The sequence below is a fragment of the Malania oleifera genome, chromosome 9 (genome assembly GCF_029873635.1).
Source record: "Malania oleifera isolate guangnan ecotype guangnan chromosome 9, ASM2987363v1, whole genome shotgun sequence".
NCBI lineage: Eukaryota > Viridiplantae > Streptophyta > Magnoliopsida > Santalales > Ximeniaceae > Malania > Malania oleifera.
In genome coordinates this window covers 37,246,350-37,265,775 of record NC_080425.1, presented here as the reverse complement: position 1 = coordinate 37,265,775, position 19,426 = coordinate 37,246,350, and the positions used below count along the sequence as shown (strand labels likewise).

General features: G+C 37.2%; 1 protein-coding gene across 2 annotated transcripts in view; it reads left to right on the top strand.

Annotated features, from left to right (window-relative positions):
• Positions 1-2,781: 2,781 nt before the first annotated feature.
• LOC131164531 (putative transferase At1g60990, chloroplastic) overlaps positions 2,782-19,426 on the top strand; it is a 94,379-nt gene continuing 77,734 nt past the window's right edge. Inside the window, exon 1 of one of the 2 annotated variants that reach the window (XM_058121796.1) lies at positions 2,782-3,140. In XM_058121796.1, the coding sequence (XP_057977779.1) occupies positions 2,880-3,140 (261 nt within the window). In that variant the 5' untranslated portion in view covers positions 2,782-2,879. The remainder of the gene's footprint in view (positions 3,141-19,426) is intronic. The other variant, XM_058121794.1, reaches the window with a different exon arrangement.

Here is a 19,426-nt window from a genome sequence, read left to right as displayed (position 1 = left end):
CACTGCTGCCAATTCCATGTCATGCTTCAGATTGTTCTTCTTGTACTCCTTGAGTTGGCGATAAGCATACGCAATAACTTCCCCCTGTTGTCTGGTCCAGGTGGAGGAGAGACGCAGTGCTCCCTGGTATACCTAGGTTGGGGTGTCACAAAATGGTATCAGAGCCATTACCCAACCGGAAGTGTGATGAGATTAACATCGTCTGGATATGGAAATGTGGGTTTGCAATGAGGACGTTGTGTTCTGTAAGTGGGGGAGAATATGATACCCCATGGAAGAAAGACTTAAAAGGGTTAGATATTACTACCTATAGCAACAAGGCGCACCTTTCTTTTTGGGAGCCTTTCTATAAGAATTCCACGGTTAAGCGTGCTTGAGTTGGAGTAATCTTGGGATGAGTGACATTCTGGGAAGTTTTCTCAAAAAGTGTGTGAGTGAGGACAAAACACACTGAAAATGACACGTGTTGGTCTGTGGGGCTAGTCATTAGTCTAATAAGGCCCGCCCCTTGTTGTTTGGTCCAGGTGGAGGAGGAGAGACGTAGTACTCCTTGGAAGACCCAGGTCGAGGGGTTACAGTTTAGGTTGAAAAATGATGAAAAGAATCTTCGATACAAGGCTAGGCTTGTGGTAAAAAGCTTTGGTCAGAAAAAGGGAATTCAATTTGATGAAATATTTTCACTGGTTGTGAAAATGTCATCTATTCAGGTTGTTCTTGGTATGACAAGAAATTTGAATTTAGAAGTTGAGCAACTAGATGTGAAAACCACTTTCTTACATGGTGACTTGGAAAAGGAAATTTACATGGAACAACCGGAACGCTTCAAACAAAAAGGAAAAGAGATTTTGGTGTGCAAATTAAAGAAAAGTTTGTATGGGTTGAAACAAGTACTGCAGAGATGGTACAAGAATTTTGATTCTTTCATGATTGATCATGGTTACTCAAAAACCTCTTCAAATGATTGTGTGTTTATGAAAATATTTCTAGATGGTACTTATATTATTCTTTTATTCTATGTTGATGATATGCTCATTGTAAAACAAGACTTCTCCAAGATTGACAAGTTAAAGTTGAAGTTGAGCAAGTCTTTTGCTATGAAAGACTTGGGCTATGTAAAGCAAATTCTTAGCATGAGAATTATTCATGATCATGAAAAAGGACAAATTTTGTTGTCTCAAGAAAGGTACATTGAAAAAGTGTTTGACAGGTTTAATATGGATAAAACAAAACCCGTTGGTTGCCCACTTGCTAGTCACTTCAAGTTTAGTACAAAACAAAATCCTACAAATAGGAAAGACCAGGAAGAGATGAAGAAAATTCCTTATGCTTCAGCTGTTGGTTCTTTAATGTATGCAATGGTTTGCACAAGACCAAATTTAGCTCACGCCATTGGAGTTGTTAGTCGGTTTCTCTCTAATTCGGGAAAGGAGCATTGGTTAGCTGTAAAATGAATTTTTCGATACCTTAGAGGCACTTCAAAGGTGTGTTTGTGCTTTGAAAATGGTAAATCTACTCTCCATGGATTCATGGATGCCGACATGGCCGATGATGTCGATTCTAGAAAATCCACTTCGGGTTATTTGATCGCTTTTGCAGGGGAGCTGTGGCATGGCAATCTAAATTATAGAAATGTGTTGCTTTATCTACTACGAACGCTGAGTTTATTACCATTACAGAAGCTTGCAAAGAATTGCTTTGGTTGAAGAGATTCTTAAAAGAGTTGGGCATAAAATAAGAAAGGCATGTTCTTTATTGTGATAGCCAAAGTACAATTCATTTGAGCTAGAATTCTATCTTCCATTCAAAGTCAAAACATATTGATGTTAGATATCATTGGATTCGAGATGTGTTGGATAAGAAATTATTATGGCTTGACAAAATTCACACCAATGAAAATGGTTCAGATATGATGACAAAAGCATTGTCTAGGGACAAGCATGTGAAGTGTTGAATTTTGGCCGAATTGGTGGAGTCGTCCCCATAAGTCGGGAGGGGGAGATTTTTTGGGTTTTCTTCCTTGTAGAGCCCAATATCTTGAAAAAGTTATTTTTATTAATCCTTTGTTGGCTTCTCAAGGAAGGCATGTCTGAAGCATGTCCTTTGGTATTCTCCAAAAAGTATTATGCACAGTTGCATCTCCCTCCATTTGAATATTCCACACACAACACCATAGGCAGTCTCTCCACTCTTTGTTTACCCATGCACAACAGCAAGCCAGCTCCCATAGTTCCGTCTTCATTCGGTTTTTTATACACAACACCTCCATTTGCAGTTGTCACTCAGGCTTGTAGCAAGCCTCACGCCAACCAGCTGCTGCTCTTCTTTATTCCGGCTGCGTGTGTTATTTACAGCATATTAGGATTTCTTTTATTGTGGTCTTTTGGTTAGTTCTTTAGTTTTGTTCAAAATATTTAATGAGTCATTTTCATCTTACTACATTTGTTTATACACTCTTGTGTATTTATAAGGCTCGTGCCTTTTGAGTCCACTTTGTACAATATTTTGGTGATAGTAGATTTGGACCGCCGTGTCCCGTGGACATACGTTAATATTTGAGAGAATCATGCTAAATTTTGTGTATTTTATTTTTATTTATTATTTGCATTATACTATTGATTTACTTGTGGGAATTATTAGTATATAATATTTTTTCCAACATTCACTTGATTAGCTATTGGTTTGAATTTTAAAATTATTTTTATAAAATAAAGCCACTGTAACACGGACTAACTTGACAAGGATCGATTGGAGAACATTCATGCTCTTGCACACTCTTTTTATGGCAGTGAATAGACGGCAATCATTATGCAAATCTGGTGTTGGGCCTGCCACGTATAAAACAACCACACTGGTTCGCAAATTCGAATGCGGCAAACGCAATGGCTTGTGCCATCTATCTGTCCGTTTACATTACCCCTGCCACCCGTATTTTGTTCCCCAGGGGGAGGAGGAAGTGGGGAGCTACTCTACTCTGCAATCCGCGGCCATGGCCTCCTACATCTCATCACTTTCAGTCCCTCAACCACGCATTCTCTTCGTCTTCCCGCACGCGGAAGCCCTCTGTCTTGTTCACCGCTGCTGCTTCTGCTTCTTCTTCTTCCTTCGACCTGCCTCTTCCTCCCATCGATCACGACTCGCTGGTTTGTTTCTCTCTCTCTCTCTCTCTCTCTCTCTCTCTCTCGCCCTGTAGTTGTTTGTCGAAAGTAGTTTTCTTTCTTTCCAGAGCTGAAACTTGCATTTTTGCTTCCAAAGAGGGAAACAGTAATTTCAGAATGGTAACCAATAATAACTGCGCAGTGTTATTGCAAGAATTTGAATTTGTTATTGGTTTCTTTCACCTGCGTCTCTTCGAAATCGAGCCGAAATTCTAAAATTAATTTTGGGCTTGAGAAATATTTCACTAATCAGATTTTTTTTCCCTCTAATTATTTTGATAAATATGTTTGAAGTCTAATAATATCCAATTCTCAAATTCTGATTATTAAATACGTATGGAGTACACTGAGTGTTTGAAATGCTGTAATTTAATGCATAAACTCTTTTCCAAATGCTAAAATATTGATAAGTGTCTTTGTGAAAGTTATTGTAAATCCAACTATTACATGGAAATATTAGGAATTGCTGCCGAGGGAGAAATTAGAGAATAAATATAGGAGATAAGAGAGGCGAACAGAACAGAACTAAGATACCCAGTGGAGAGTAGGAAGAGGAGAGGGGAAGAAGAAGAAGAAGAAGAAGAAGAAGAAGAAGGAAGAAGAGAGGAGAGGAAGGAGATATAATTGTAAGAAATCTCATGCTATTATTTGTAGCCAACAGGATCTTAATTATCATGAACTTCACACCAACCTTTATGCGGAAAATAAATGAATCATAAAATCACATACCGAAATCAGCCATGATATATAAATCGAGAAGAGCACCCAAAGAAACCGTAGAAATCGTTTCTCTCGCTTAACCCCCGATCTCTTTCTTTACTTCACCAGATTTATGGGAGTAGGGCTGATGATTAGAGAGCAAAGGTAGAGAGAGGACCATTCCTATATTCCTTTCTTCTTTTTATCCTTGTAGAAAATTCACTCAGATTTTCTTCCCTTACAGTTACTTCCCATAACAATAGCAAATATATATAGGAAATCTTTTTAAACTTCCAGCCATTAAAATCTCACATTATTTAAGCTAATCCCTTTAGTTAATCCATATATAAGACCTTTCATTACCCTTATCATAAGTCATTTTATTGCCCTTATCATATAGGACACATACCCTTCATGTGGGACCCATATCATTCATGTGGGACATATCCTTTGGGATATATATCCTACATTCTCCCACTTGGCCCATATGAATGATTTTAATACGGATTAACAAATAATCATAATGTGCGCACAACATTAGCTTATTTATATTTTTAGTGAGATTACCATAATGTCATAATTAAACAACCTATTAGCACGCGTCATGGCGGTAAATATCATTAAAGCGACATCTTCCCTTCCATGTACTATAAATGCTAGTAAATCACTTAACTATGATCAATAATAGGAAGTTACCATACTGTCCCTGTAATGTCTTTGTCAAAGACCATTCCTTGTTAACAATAATCCATCTTCCATAATTAGGTAATTGATGGTAAACAGGACACATTGTTCAGAAACATCATTATTGATATCATTATACATGTTATAGAACAAAACATAAAGATTCACAATTATACATCAGGGATTACAACAAAGACCTATGTGATCAGCATGTTCCTTAAATGTCTTCGGTGTCAACCCCTTAGTTAAAGGATATGCTATCATGAGCTCAGTCCTTATATGTTCTATAAGGATTGTTTGTTTCCTAACTTCCTCCTTAACAGCCAAATATTTGAGATCCATGTGCTTAGCGCCATTAGAATATTTGTCGTTTTTGGAGAAAAAGACTGCTGCGGAATTATCACAATAAATTCTCTGCGGCCAGGCTATACTGTCGACAATTCCAAGTCCCGAGATAAAGTTCCGCAACCACAAAGCATGAATTGTGGCCTCAAAGCATACCACAAATTCAACTTCCATAGTAGATGCTGCTATGATTGTCTGTTTGACGCTTTTCCATGATATTGCTCCTTCATCTAATAGGAACAAATAACCATAAGTTGACTTTTGACTATCAACACATCCAGCAAAATCTGAGTCGGAGTAACCAATCACCTCCAACTGATCTAATATTTGATATGTGAGCATACAGTGTCTCGTTCCTTTCAAATATCTCAAAACCTTCTTTGCAGCTTTCCAATGCTCCATTCTGGGATTACTCTGGTATCTCCCAATCATCCCAACTGCAAAACTAATATCTGGTCTTGTACAAGTTTGCACATACATCAAATTTCCAATAACAGATGCAAAAGAAATATTTTCCATTTTTTTCTTTTCTAATTCATTCTGTGGACAATCCTTTGCACTAAACTTGTTCCCTTTACAAATAGGGGCAGGGGTTGCCTTACAGTCTGCTATACGAAAATCTTTTTAGAAATTTATTGATATATCCCTTCTGAGACAACCTTAACACTCCACGTGATCTATCACTGAATATTTCAATCCTTATCACGTAAGTTGCCTCACCCATATCTTTCATTTCAAAGTTCATAGAAAGAAATCTCTTGGTGTCATTCAATAAACCAAGATCTTTACTGACAAACAAAATGTCATCAACATATAGAATCAGAAAGATAAACTTGCTCCCATTGACCTTTAGATATATATACCGATCAACAGTATTTTTCTTAAATCCAAAGGTCGTGATGGTATCATGGAACTTAAAATACCATTGCCTGGAAGCTTGTTTAAGTCTATATATTGAATTTTTTAATTTCCAAACCATATGCTCCTTTCCATATACACTTCTTTGTCTAAATTCCCATTCTAAAAAGCAGTTTTCACATCCATTTCGTGTAACTCTAAATCAAAATGAGCCATCAAAACCATTATGATTCTAGGAGAGTCCTTTTTAGATACAGGAGAGAATGTCTCTTTGTAATCAACACCTTCCTTTTGAGTGAAACCCTTTGCTACAAGTTTAGCTTTATATCATTCAATATTGCCATTATAGTTGTGTTTGGTCTTAAAGACCCATTTACACCCAACTGTTTTAAATCCTTTAGGCAAATCAACGATGTCCCATACTTTATTCTGTTCCATGGATTTCAACTCATCATTTATGGCATTGATCCACTTTTCAGAATCATTACTTTCAATAGCTTGTGAAAACGTAACCGGATCCTTACTAATCCCTAAATCATAATAAGATTCCTGTAGATATACCAAATAATCATCTGAATTAGCTGATCTCCTTACTCTTTGAGATCTCCTTAATGCTATTTCTTGTGATTGTTCTGCAATTGGTTCAATGGTGACATTTTCATTACGAAGTGACAGATCACCAGATTGTTGTTCAATGTTATCATACCGTTCAATAACTGGAGGAATAACAATATCTGTTAAATGTCTAGATATTGGGATAGTAACCCAAATTTCTTTAATGACCGCATTACGTGCTATATCACTCCCATTAATTTCACCATTCTTAAGGAACTTTGCATTACCGGTTTCTACAATTTGCATACTATGGTTAGGACAGTAAAACCTATACCCTTTAGACTTTCTGGGTAACCAATAAAGTACCCACTCATAGTTCTAGAATCCAATTTCTTTTCATGTGGATTATAGATCCTAGCCTCTGCTCGACAACCCCAAACATGAAGGTGCCTTAAACTCGGTTTCCTTCCCGTCCACAATTCAAAAGGAGTTTCTGAATTGCCTTACTAGGAACCCGATTAAGCACATAAACAGCTGTCTTAAAGGCCTCCATCCATAATGAAATGGGTACTGAGGAGTTACTTAACATACTCCTAACCATTCACATAAGAGTACGATTACGCCTTTCAGCTACACCATTCTACTGAGGCGTACCAGGCATTATGTATTGCGCACTAATACCATGCTCTTCTAGGAATTTAGAAAATAGACCTGGACATTGTCTAATTCCATCATACCTACCATAATACTCACCACCTCTATCAGATCTAATGATTTTCACCTTCCTATCTAATTGTTGCTCAACTTCAGCAATATATGTTTTTGAAGCATCTATTGCTTGAGACTTTTCATGTAACAAATAGACATGATCATAACGTGAAAAATCATCAATAAAGGTGATAAAATACTTTTCTCCACCATAAGACGGTAAGTCAAAAGGTTCACATATATCAGTATGAACAATCTCCAGAAGATTTCCACTTCTCGTGGCTTCTTTCTTTGTATGTTTGGTTTGCTTTCCTTTAATGCAATCAACACATTCAACGAAATCAGTAAAATCAAGGTTTGGTAGAATCCCATCCTTTACTAATATCTCCATTCTTTCCCTAGATATATAACCTAGTCTTTTATGCCACAAGAAAGAGGAATTTTCATTTACTTTGCTACGTTTAGTTCCAATATTATGATGCAGGGTGAGGAGTGTTTCAACAAAATTTTCATTAAGATTAAATTTATACAACTCCTTAGACAAAACACCAGAACCAATACACAAGCCATCTTTCTTTAGACGAAAACCTTTATGTTCAAAATATAAACCATAACCGTCATTGTCTAATTTGGACATGGAAATTTAGTTCTCAGAAATATTTGTAACATAAAAAGTATCAAGTAGGTCTAAACAATGACCTGACTCTAAATACAACTGAAAGGTTCCAATGCCAACAACAGGTACTTGATTTCCATTCCCCAAAACTATAAAGTGTTCATTTTCCTATATGTTCTGGATCGTAAGGTATCCCTGCATCAAATTTGAAACATAAATAGTAGAACCAGATTCAATCTACCATGTGTTAGAAGGAACTTGTGTCATGTTTGATTTGAAACGTACATAAGCTAATAGCTTACCTTTCTTTTCAAACCAAGCTTTACGTTTCGGGTAGCTTTTCTTTAAATGCCCATAGCCACGACAAAAGTAACATTTTGGCCCATTATGTTCCTTTTTGCGAGCCTCAAGTACCCACAATCTTTAATGGATCTTTCCTGAATCTTTTCTTTGATTTCTTTCCTTTACTTCTAGCTCCATGACTCATAACATTGATTGAATGTTGTCCTTGTTGTCTAAGCCTTTCCTCTTCTTGAATTAGCATATTTGCCAATTCTTTCACATTCCACTTTTCTTTAATGGTATTATAGTGAATCTGAAATGACCCATATTGAGGAGGCAAAGAATTTAGAATAAACTGAACAAGGAAGCTTTCATCAACATTCATTCCCAAAGTTTTAAGTTTAGCAGCTAGATTAGTCATATCTAGGACATGTTTGTTCATTCCTCTACTACCATCAAACTTCATTGTGGTAAGTTGAGCCATTAATCTCCCGGCAAGGGACTTGTTTGCTGAACGGAACCGATCTTCCACAGCTTTAAGATATTCCTTTGTATTTTCTAGTTGAGGAAGTGTTGATTTAATATTGTTTGCTGTACACATCCGCATTAACATAATACTTAATTTGTTCAACCTTTCCCATGACCTATAGAAAGCTCACTACTTCGAACAGCTTGTTTCAGTAATAGCAGCTAGTTTATCTATTCGCAGAGCTAAGTCCAGATCTAGAACACCAAGATGAAACTGAATCTGTTCATTCCAGTTAGAGAAATTTGTCCCATTAAAGATCGGAACAGAAGAAGCTAGCGAATGTAGTGAAACAGGAACAGACACTGTGGTAAAATGATCACAACATTAATGCTTTGAGTAAAACATTTCCATTAGTAGATTGCGTTCAATCTTTGGATCAACTTATGCAATATACTAACATTTACTTTTAATGGTGATTTTCATTCACCCAGGCATAATTGATAACCTTTTAAAGTTCGATTGGTCTGTCACCTTTGGACATCCATCCCAATATCACTACCATTCTTTCAATTATCCTGATTAATTCAATGATTACTTGAAAGTTGGTGCACTTTTGGGTCAACCATAATAATCAAATAACCATTCTGTAATAATTCTTGCAAAATCATATTTCAATTCAATGTTTATAACTTTTCTGAGCAAGATCACTTTGGTGACAACATGCTAACCATAAAGTAAACATTGATTGATACCTTACTCAGCAAAAATTGTCCAAGTTCACAACAGATAACCAATTCCCCATTATAAGAATTTTACTTGCTTACTTTTATGTAAAATTCCCCAGCCCATGCATGCATAAGTACAACCATTCACCCAATACAAATGGGTCCATAACATTGCTTCCATTATCAATTTACGATTATAGAACATGTGAATGTTCCATCCTTAATCAAGTAATAAATAGTTTGCATGCATTTCATTTGATGGCTCAGTTCAATATCACTGTCATGGGGAAAACCGTCGACGGTTTCAGGCTGTTTAGAAAAACTGTCGACGGTTTCAGAGAGTCCCGTCAAAACTGTTGATGGTTTTGTTCGTGGATCACGTTCACAATTCAGAACTTCAATTCCAAACAAACAAAAACCCCATAAATCCAGCAAATATCATATATATTTTCAATTTGATTCTAGAAAACCATCATAACGATAAACTTTATCCATAAAACCATAGCAAGATCGAAAGATGTTATCGGAAACGATCTTTATATTGAAGGAAGATCATGATGATTTTTTTAACCAATGGCTCTGATACCACATGTAAGAAATTCCATGCTATTATTTGTAGCCAACAAGATCTTAATTATCATGAACTTCACACCAACCTTTATGCAAAAAATAAATGAATCATAAAATCACATACCGAAATCAACCATGATATATATAAATTGAGAAGAGCATTCAAAGAAACCATAGAAATCGTTTCTCTCGCTTAACCCTCGATCTCTTTCTTTACTTCACCAGATTTATGGAAGTAGGGTTGATGATTAGAGAGCAAAGGTAGAGAGAGGACAATTCCTATATTCCTTTCTTCCTTTTATCCTTCAGAAAATTGACTTATATTTTCTTCCCTTATAGCTACTCCCCATAATAGTAGCTAATATATATAGGAAATCTTTTTAAATTTCCAGCCATTAAAATCCCACATTATTTAAGCTAATCCCTTTAGTTAATCCATAGATAAGACCTTTCATTACCCTTATCATAAGTCATTTGATTTCCCTTATCATGTGGGACCCATATCATTCATGTGGGACATATCCTTTGGGATATATATCCTACAATAATTAAGGAAAAACTCACATTCCGTTTCCATTCAAATTCATATAAACTAACTGCTACGTGGCTTTCACACCCTATTTATAAGAAACCTAAATTATATGAAATTACACATAAACCTTTAAAGATACATAAAATTACAAAAAACCCCTAAAACGCACATATGTGATCTATTACAAACAAACCTCAAAATACACATAAGCTCACTACAAGCAACTAAAAAAGCATAATAACCTACTAATGAACTAAACATATTTGTGTTTAAGACCCAACAATCTCTTGGCTATTCGCTGAAATTGGTTTCCATATTTACCCTCCTTTCGAGTTAGAAGTTGAGTTGGGGAAAGCACCAAGCAGTCCATCACCATGAATAGAATCATGTCGCTTCATAAGAAAGGAACCAACGGTATGCTTCAGTTTGGTGAATAGAAGAACTTGAGACATCATCAAATTATAATTCTTCTTGTTGATGAAGAGTGAAGAAGAATTTTCATAGGCATGCTTAACCCTCATATAAAATAACCATGTATGGCTCAAAAGAATATGACAAATCTTAAGAGGAAGGATATCATACACTATCTCTACAAGAACCAAGCGTGAAGGTAAGCAGGCAAAGGTCGTGGAACTTTGTTTATCTAAGTTATTTTGTATGTATTAGGATGAGATTCAACTTTGAGATTTAACTTCTTCACGACTTCTTTGGAAACTAAATTTTTCTCCAACATATTGTTTTCCTTTAACCTTGTGGGAAGAGAGCATAGGTCGGAATATAGATTTCATGTTGCCATCATCTTCTAAATCACTTGGGGATTCTATTTCAACTTAAATTACTTGAATATCTTCATCATCATCTTCTTTTTCTACAACAACCATGGCTTAGTTAGGACATTGTGTGGTGGATGCCCAAAGCCTTAACATTTGAAGCACTTGATTGATGGTTTGACCTTGAAAGTTGTTTTTTCGTGCTAGAACTTTTCCAAGAGGTATTATTTTGAACCCCCTTACTCATTGCACTTCTTTCCACAATTGCACTAGCACTCTTCTCAAACCAAAGGGTTGATGTAGCTTTAGGAGGGTTAAGTTGCTTATCCTTGTTGATCTTAGGGGCAAGTTGGGCTCTTATAAAGAGTCTAGGCCTCTAGGGCAGGTCCTCATTCCTTGGGTTCTATTCAGAAGTTAAATGGCGAAGGTTAGGATGCTGGATAGGGAAATGGGGAATCACACAAGTTAGAGTTGGATTTCAAGAACAGGAAGGATCAAATTTTAGTCCTTGGAGCTCAGGAAATGAGTAGTGGGAAGGAGGAGGTTAAAATTCACATTCAGAGTCCATCACTCCAAATTTCAAGTTAGGATTATCAAACTCTGGTACATAACCATATTATTAATAGTATAGAGCTAAAATTAGAATATGGTATTAAAAATGTAATAGACTTGGAAGAGTGTTCAAAAAATAGGGAGGTAAGATGCAAAATTCCAGGAGCAATTATGGGGGAGATTGATGATATCTTGCCGGAAGCTAGTTTGTATGGGCGCCAGGATGAGGAAGGTGTTTGATGGGATGAGAGAAAATTTTGGTGTGACATGGACAAAGCTTTTAAGGAGAGACTCTAGAGAATTTAGCATAGTGGAAGACTCTCTTACGGAGAAGGAGGTTGGGTGCATAAATAGGGAAAGGAAAGAAAAGGAGGTTAAGAAATGGAGGGATATTTCGGATTCAGAAAGTGATGATTTGAGTGAATTTCATTGTGGTGGGGGTTATTGTTTGATGAGATTTGGAAACAATATGGGCACACTTTTGATTATTGCGACGAAGTAGGGGATTTATCTTATGTTCATCCCGCCCCATTGGAAGGTTTGGAGGGAGTGTCTATTTTTGAAAATCATGGTTTAGTCGACAATTCACAGCGTCAGGGTGGAATATTGCATACTCTTGTGGAAGAAATTCCCAAGGAGGATTTAGAAGCCCAAGATCTTTTGGATAAGTTGGATTTAAAGTTAAGTGGTATTGGAGGAAATGATGTTTGCTTGGGTGGTGGCAAAAGTAGTAAATTGAAGGGTCAAAGAGAATTAGCAAGTTTGAAGAGTTCGGTAAATTACGAAAGAGAGGGTCTAAAAATGGGTTCCCTTGGTTAATTTTATCGAGTTTCATGGTGTGATCTTCATTTTTTTTTGTTTTTTTATTTTTTCTTTTAATTTTTATTTACTTTTATTTTTATTTTTATTTTTTTGGTGGACTCTTTGTCCCTGCATATTGTACCTCTTTTTCCGTATATAATATAATTTTTTTTTTATAAAAAATTGTTTTTATTTATATATTACTATTGAAGAGGTTAAATATTAGGTTTGTTTTAGATTTTGAATTTTAGCTACAGAATAAAAGGTATTTGGGGGGGGGGGGGGTTAATTCAATTTGTGGTAATGGGTAGTATAGAGTACTCTCACTCAATAATGGTAATTATTTCATCCTTGATTTCACTTTGATAATTTCTTTGAATATAATTTTACCCAGTGACAAATATGAAATGGAGATGTTGGCTTTAAGCGAGAGAGCCTTAGGTTGTGATGGTTCCATATTGGCCTTTTCTTCTCTGGAAAATTGGGAGTTGTTGTAAAGGATATTGTGAGATTATATGGAAATAGGGGTAGTGGGTAATACTATGAACGCTACTTTCTTGACTCTCACCCCAAAGAAGGGGAGATTCTGAGGGTGAGAAATTTTAGACCTATTAGTCAGGTGACCAGTCTTTATAATATTCTGTCAAATATCTTATCTAAGAGGTGAAAAGGTGGGGGGGGGGGTGTTGGGAGAGATGGTGTTGATGGCCTAGTTTTGTAGCTTTTAAAATAGATAGATCTTGGATGCAGTTCTGGTGGCCAATGAGGTCGTTGAGGAGATGAGAATGGGCAAGAAGGGGCTTATCTTCAAGTTGGACTTCTAGAGGTGTATGATAGTGCGAGTTTTTCTGGATTATGCGATATGTAGGATTTGGGGAGGTGTGGAGGAGATGGATAAGAGGGTGCCTGAGCTTGACTAATATTCTCTTCCTGTTAATGGGCGGCCTTGGGAGTGGTTTAGAGCTTTTTGAGGGGGTAAGGCATGGGGGCTCACCATCTCCACTTTTGTTTGGCTTATGCCCCAAGTAGGCTGCTCTCACATGCGCTGGAATTAGGGGGTGATTAAGGCACTATCTGTAGGTAGGGAGGAGGTGGAGGTATCTCACTCCAACCTACTTATGACACTCTAATGTTTCTTAAAGGACAATGTTGAGAAATCCTGATAGGCTCCTATTTTGTTAAAAGTCTTATAGAGGATTTCAAGATTGGAGGTTAACTTGTGAAAGAGTGGGATAGCGGCATTAATGCAAGAAGCATGGTTTTGTAGGGGTTCAAGGCCATAGTGGCTTGCGCAATTGTGGAGTGGAGACTATCCTATCTAGGCCTCCCTATTCAACTAAATCCTAATACCTTGTAAGTCTCTAGGATCCTGTGATCGAGAGAATTTTGGGAGGAGGTTGGAGAGGTGGAGAAGAGGGTACTATGACTTAGGGGGTCGTACCATATTCATTTGTCTTGCCCTCTTTGACATTCCTGATGGGTTTTGTATCTTTTCTTAGGGTGCCTAAGAGTAGGGCTCAGATTTTGGAGAGGATGAGGCTTGACTTTATTTGGTTGGGTTCTTTTTTGGGGGGGGGGGGGGGGGTAGGACAGATGACCTTGTTAGTTGGGAGACGATCCAAAGGGAGGGCTGCGACTCGGGAATGTGGTTTGTAAAAACATCTTTTTAATTGGAAAATGGTAGTGGAGGTCCCAGTTAATTCCTTACAACACAAGGTGATTAAAAGCAAGTATGGGGTGCATTAGAATGGGTGTGGTTTTGTTTCTCATGCTAGCCTCTAGAAGTTTGTGTCTTAGGTTGCTAGTCTTTTCTTTCTGCCCACCCATTTCAAAGTGGGCAATGGCAACAAGGTTTGTTTTTGGGAGGATCCTTGGGTGAGAGAAGGATAGGAGAGATCACCTTGTCAGTTGGGAGACAAATCAAAAGGAAGGGCTACAACTCGGGACTGTGGTTTGTAAAAACATCTTTTTAATTGGAAAATGGTTGTGGAGGTCCCATTTAATTCCTTATGGCACAAGGTGATTAAAAGTAAGTGTGGGGTGCACCAAAATGGGTCTGGTTTTGTTTCTCATGCTAGCTTCTAGAAGTTTGTGTCTTAGGTTGCTATTCTTTTCTTTCTACTCACCCGTTTCAAAGTGGGCAATGGTAAAAAGGTTTCTTTCTAGGAGGATACTTGGGTGAGTGAAGGTTAGTTGGAGTCAATGGTGCCTTGCTTGTTTAATCTTTCACCCTCCACAATGCACTTATAAGTGCCTTTTCTGAAGGGGGTTTTCGGTCCTAGGGTTTCCACTTTTTAGGAATCTCAATGAAAGAGATTGGTTGAGCTTACCACTTAATACCTTGAATTATTTTTGTTCCATTTAGGACGGGAGATGAGAGAGTTTGGGAGAGCAATTGATCCCTACTTTTCTCCACCAAATCCTTTTTTTTTTAATCAACATCATCTTAACTCTCCCATACCCAATGTTTTCCCTTGGAGCCACATCGTTTGGAAGGCTAGAGCTCCATTCAAGATTCAGACATTTATTTGGATTGCGACTTTGAGCAGGATTAACACAAACACACATGATTTGCTTAAGATAAGAAAACCTTACAAGATTCAATTGTGAATGTGTGTGATGTGCGGAGTTGCTTGTCTTTTCTCTCCTTATACGCATTTCAAAGTTGGGCATGGTAGTAGGGGGTTTGACTATGGGATGATGTGTGGATGGATGAGAGTCCACTCCTCACAGTGCACCTATCATGGCTTTAAATCACAGTAGCGGGTAGCATATTATAACGGTATCAGCTGTAGCTGGAAGTGGGAGTAGCGGATGTTACCTTACGGAAAGTAGGTGTAATGGCTGTGGCTTTTTTTCAAGCATGCACAACCTTATGCATATTTGTGTATTTGCATGTTTTAAGCTTTCAACGCTTCTTAGAAAGAGTTTTAGTGTATTTTGGATCCTTTAGTTCAATTAACTAAGTTGTTTGGTAAGGGCAATAAATTTTCATTTGTTTTAAACCACCATTGATAGAAAAATTACTTGCGCTTGTGTGTATTTATACTTTTGCAAATTCATATGCGCATGATAATTGATAAATTAATTAATAAAAAAAAAACCTTATACACTATATTAATCTATGAAACACATCACGTACGAATAATATAGATATACAATAACTAGAAAAGAAAAGAAGGTTGAAGTTGAAAATAGAAAATAAATATCAAATTGCTAATATTATCAGAATAATTTAAAAAAAAAAAAATTATATTATCAAACTGTTAATTAATGCTTCTTTGTGAGTATCTAAAAAAGGTTGTAAATTTTATATCATTATCATCCTCATTATAATTTCTCCCCTCTCTCTCCATGGTATATTGAGAATGATTTATGAAAGAGGGAAAACCAAAAGTGAGAAGAAGAAGTTAAAAATATATATACTTTTTTTGGCTGTAACAGTCCTATAGTGGTTACATAGTGGCCCTTACGTACGGTTGCCGTTTGTAACGGCCGCTATGGCTGCGATTTTTCTTCCCACTGATTTTGTGGTGTGTAACGGTTTCGGGAACCCAAAAAAGTTTATGTAACAGCATTACATAATGGTCACAGTTGTTATTCAAATCATGGTTGCCAAACTTACATTAGTGCGTCTATTCATCTCCTTGGCTACCTCTGCATCAGTTAAATGTGAAGAATGCATTCTTGCGTGGTGACCTTGAGGAGGAGATTAATATGGAGCAACCACCTAGGTTTGTTGTTCAGGGGGAGTCCATCCTGCTCCATTGTGACTGGAGATCCACAATCGGGTATTGTATCTTGGTTGGTGGTAATTTGGTTTCTTGGAAGAGTAAGAAACAAACTGTAGGGTTAGGTGCTAAATCAGAACATAGAGCTATGACTCACACTACTTGTGAACTTACCTGGTTGAAGAACATGTTGAAAGAATTGAGTATTTCTCATTCTCAACCTATGAAGTTGATGTGTGACAATCATTGCTCTTCATATTGCCTCCAATCCGGTGTTTCATAAGTGGACGCGAGGCACATTGGAGTTGATTGCCACTTTGTTTCGGAGAAGCTTGTGCAGAAGCTCATTACTACCACTAATGTGAGTTTGATATGCAGCTTGCTAATTTGTTTACCAAAGCATTGTGGAGGTGCTTGTGTTAAATTTTTTTGTAACAAGCTAGGAGCATATGACATTTATGCTCCAGCTTGAGGGGGAGTGTTAAGATCATTTATGTCTTCTAATATTATTATTTTGTTAGTATGTTAATTAGTGAGAGTTAGTAAGGGTATTATTGTCATTAGAATATATTTAATTTGTATTATGAATAGAGGGGGAGACCTATCTTCATGTTAGGTCATTCATTTTAATCAAAATAAAGTAGCATATTCTCTTCTAACACCCCTCCTCAAGCTCGAGGTGCATAAATATCACCTAATCCCAACTTGTAACAAACATTAGACAAGGCAGGCTTAAATATGGCTTTGAATAAACATCGCCTAACTGATCAACATATTTCACAAAGAGAGTATTAGTAAGGGTATTATTGTCATTAAAATATATTTAATTTGTATCATAAATAGAGGGAGAGACCTATCTTCAAGTTAGGTCATTCATTCTAATCAAAATCTCAACAATGATAAAGTGTCAAGGACAAAAATACCCCCATTCACACAACCTAATTACTAAAATAGCATATTCTCCTCCAACACCCCCTCAAGCTAGAGGTGCATAAATATCACCTAACCCTAGCTTGTAACATATTTTAGACAAGGCAGGCTTAAATAAGGCTTTTTATAAACATCGCCTAATTGATCAACATATTTCCCAAAGAGAGTTCTTACAACCTTCTTCAACAGACTTCACAAAATTCAAATCATCTTCTATATGCTTTGTCCTATTATGAAGCACTGGATTACTAGGCAATATAAATGATAGCTTGATTTTCACAAAACATATCTAATTGGCTTTGTTTAGGGGTGGAAAAATGGGTTCACGGGCTGGGTCTAGGCGGGTCGTAAATGGGTCGGGTCGTAAACGTGTTGCAACCATGTAAACCCTAACCCGCCCGTTACCTATTTAAAAATATATTTAAATTATTTTAAAATTTTAAAGGAAGAATTGTACTGCTATTGTTTTTGGACATGTTGCTAAAATATTGAAAGAAAATAAAAACAAAAGAAACTCAAATTTTACTTTTGCTACAATATTTTGGAACTGTTGCTGAACATATTGAAAAAACTCTATTTTTTCTCGTCTTGAATTAGTCCATTCTGGAAGATTTGAGCTGACTGCATGGCTTTTCAAATATATGGTTTTGCTTTTGCCTTGTGGAATTTTTGTCTAAGCTCCATTAAAATGATGAAATGTGCGGCACATAGATAAAGTAGGAACAAAAATAACATGCCATAATGTTCAATCTTTGATTGTTTTTCTTCTCCTTGGTTATGCAAATCTCTCTAGAAGAAGAAGAGAAGCTGTGAGTCTGCATGTGAGGTGCGACCACAACTAGATGGCTAGACGAGAGATGAGACGAGAGGCCAGACAACCAGACGGCCTATGGAGTGGAGACTGGAGCTGGGGCCTGTGGAGTGTGGAAGAGACGACAACTTGGAGTCTCGGTCACAATCACTTGAGGAGCAGCAGCTTGCAAGAGGAGGAGGACCTAGAGGAGGGCTAGAGGCAACCGTGGCGCAGGACGACAGGAGGAAAATGGAAATGGCCTAGGGTTTTCTCTGGCCGGTTAGGTTAAATCATAAATGGGTAAATTGGTATTGCGTCTAATGGGTTATTGAAAAAAAAGAAAAAGAAAAGAGGGTGACCCGACCCAAACCTGGGTTGACCTGTTTAGAAATGGGCTAGGTCATGAGTTGACCCGTTTAGAAATGGGCTAGGTCACGGGTTGACCCGTTTATAAACGGGTTGACTTGCATAAACCTGAACTCTTTTAAACGGACGGGTCACGGGTCACTTTGTCGGGTCCCAACTCGTATTGCGACCCCTAGCTTTGTTACCAAGAATCCCATCTCTGGTATAAGAGACTTCAACTACATAAGGTCACTCATAGTATGAGCCATAGCTTGATATACTGCTTTTCACACTAGGTCTTGCTATAGTAGTTTGTTTCTTGCTATGTCGACTAATAAGATTAGCTTTGACAAATGAACAATATCCAATAGTAGACCTTCAATCATCAACAAAGATTCAGCCCAATCTGCATTAGAGTATCCATAATCTCATAATTTCTATTACATTTTATATTAAATGTTTGCTAGGAGAGCCTTTTGAGACACCGCAAAATCCTACAAACAGCATCCCAACGTGGTTGTTTTTCCGTAAATTAACTCACCACTCCCACTGCAAAAGATATGTTAGGTCTGGTGATAGTCAAAATGATCAACTTGCCAACCAACTGCCTATATGCATGCTTGTCTCCAAAGTTTGGTCCAATATCCCTAGACAACTTCACATTGACATCCATAGGAGTATCAACTGGTTTGGCTCCCGACAAACTTGTCTCACTTAGCAAGTCCAAAGCATATTTTTGCTAAGATAGATTCAACCCTTTTGTACATCGTACAGTCTCAATACCAAGAAAGTAACGCAAAATACCCAAGTCTTTGATTTGAAATTTTGCTTGAAGCTATTGCTTAATATTTGCAATCCCGTTCTGGTTGCAGCTAATGATGATGATATCATCAACATAAACTACTAGAAGTACCCCACCTATCTCCATTTTGCCGAAAAAAAGCCGAAGGATTAGAGTAGCATTGGATAATGCCAAATGTAGAGACTAAAACACTAAATTTGTCAAACCAGACTTGAGGAGGCTATTTAAGACCATAAATGGACTTATGCAACTTGCATACTTAACCATCCTCCTCCTGAGCAACATACCCAGGAGGTTGCTTCATTTGTACCTCTTCTTGGAAGGTACAAGTAGGCGTTCTTCACATCCAATTTATATGCGGATTGCGGGCCAATCAAAATTAACTGCCAATGGATCAATACACGAATATACTTTAGTCGAGCAACATGAAAGAAAGGTCTCAAAATAAGCAATACCATATGTTTGGGTGTACCCCTTGGCAACCAACTGAGCCTTAAGCCATTC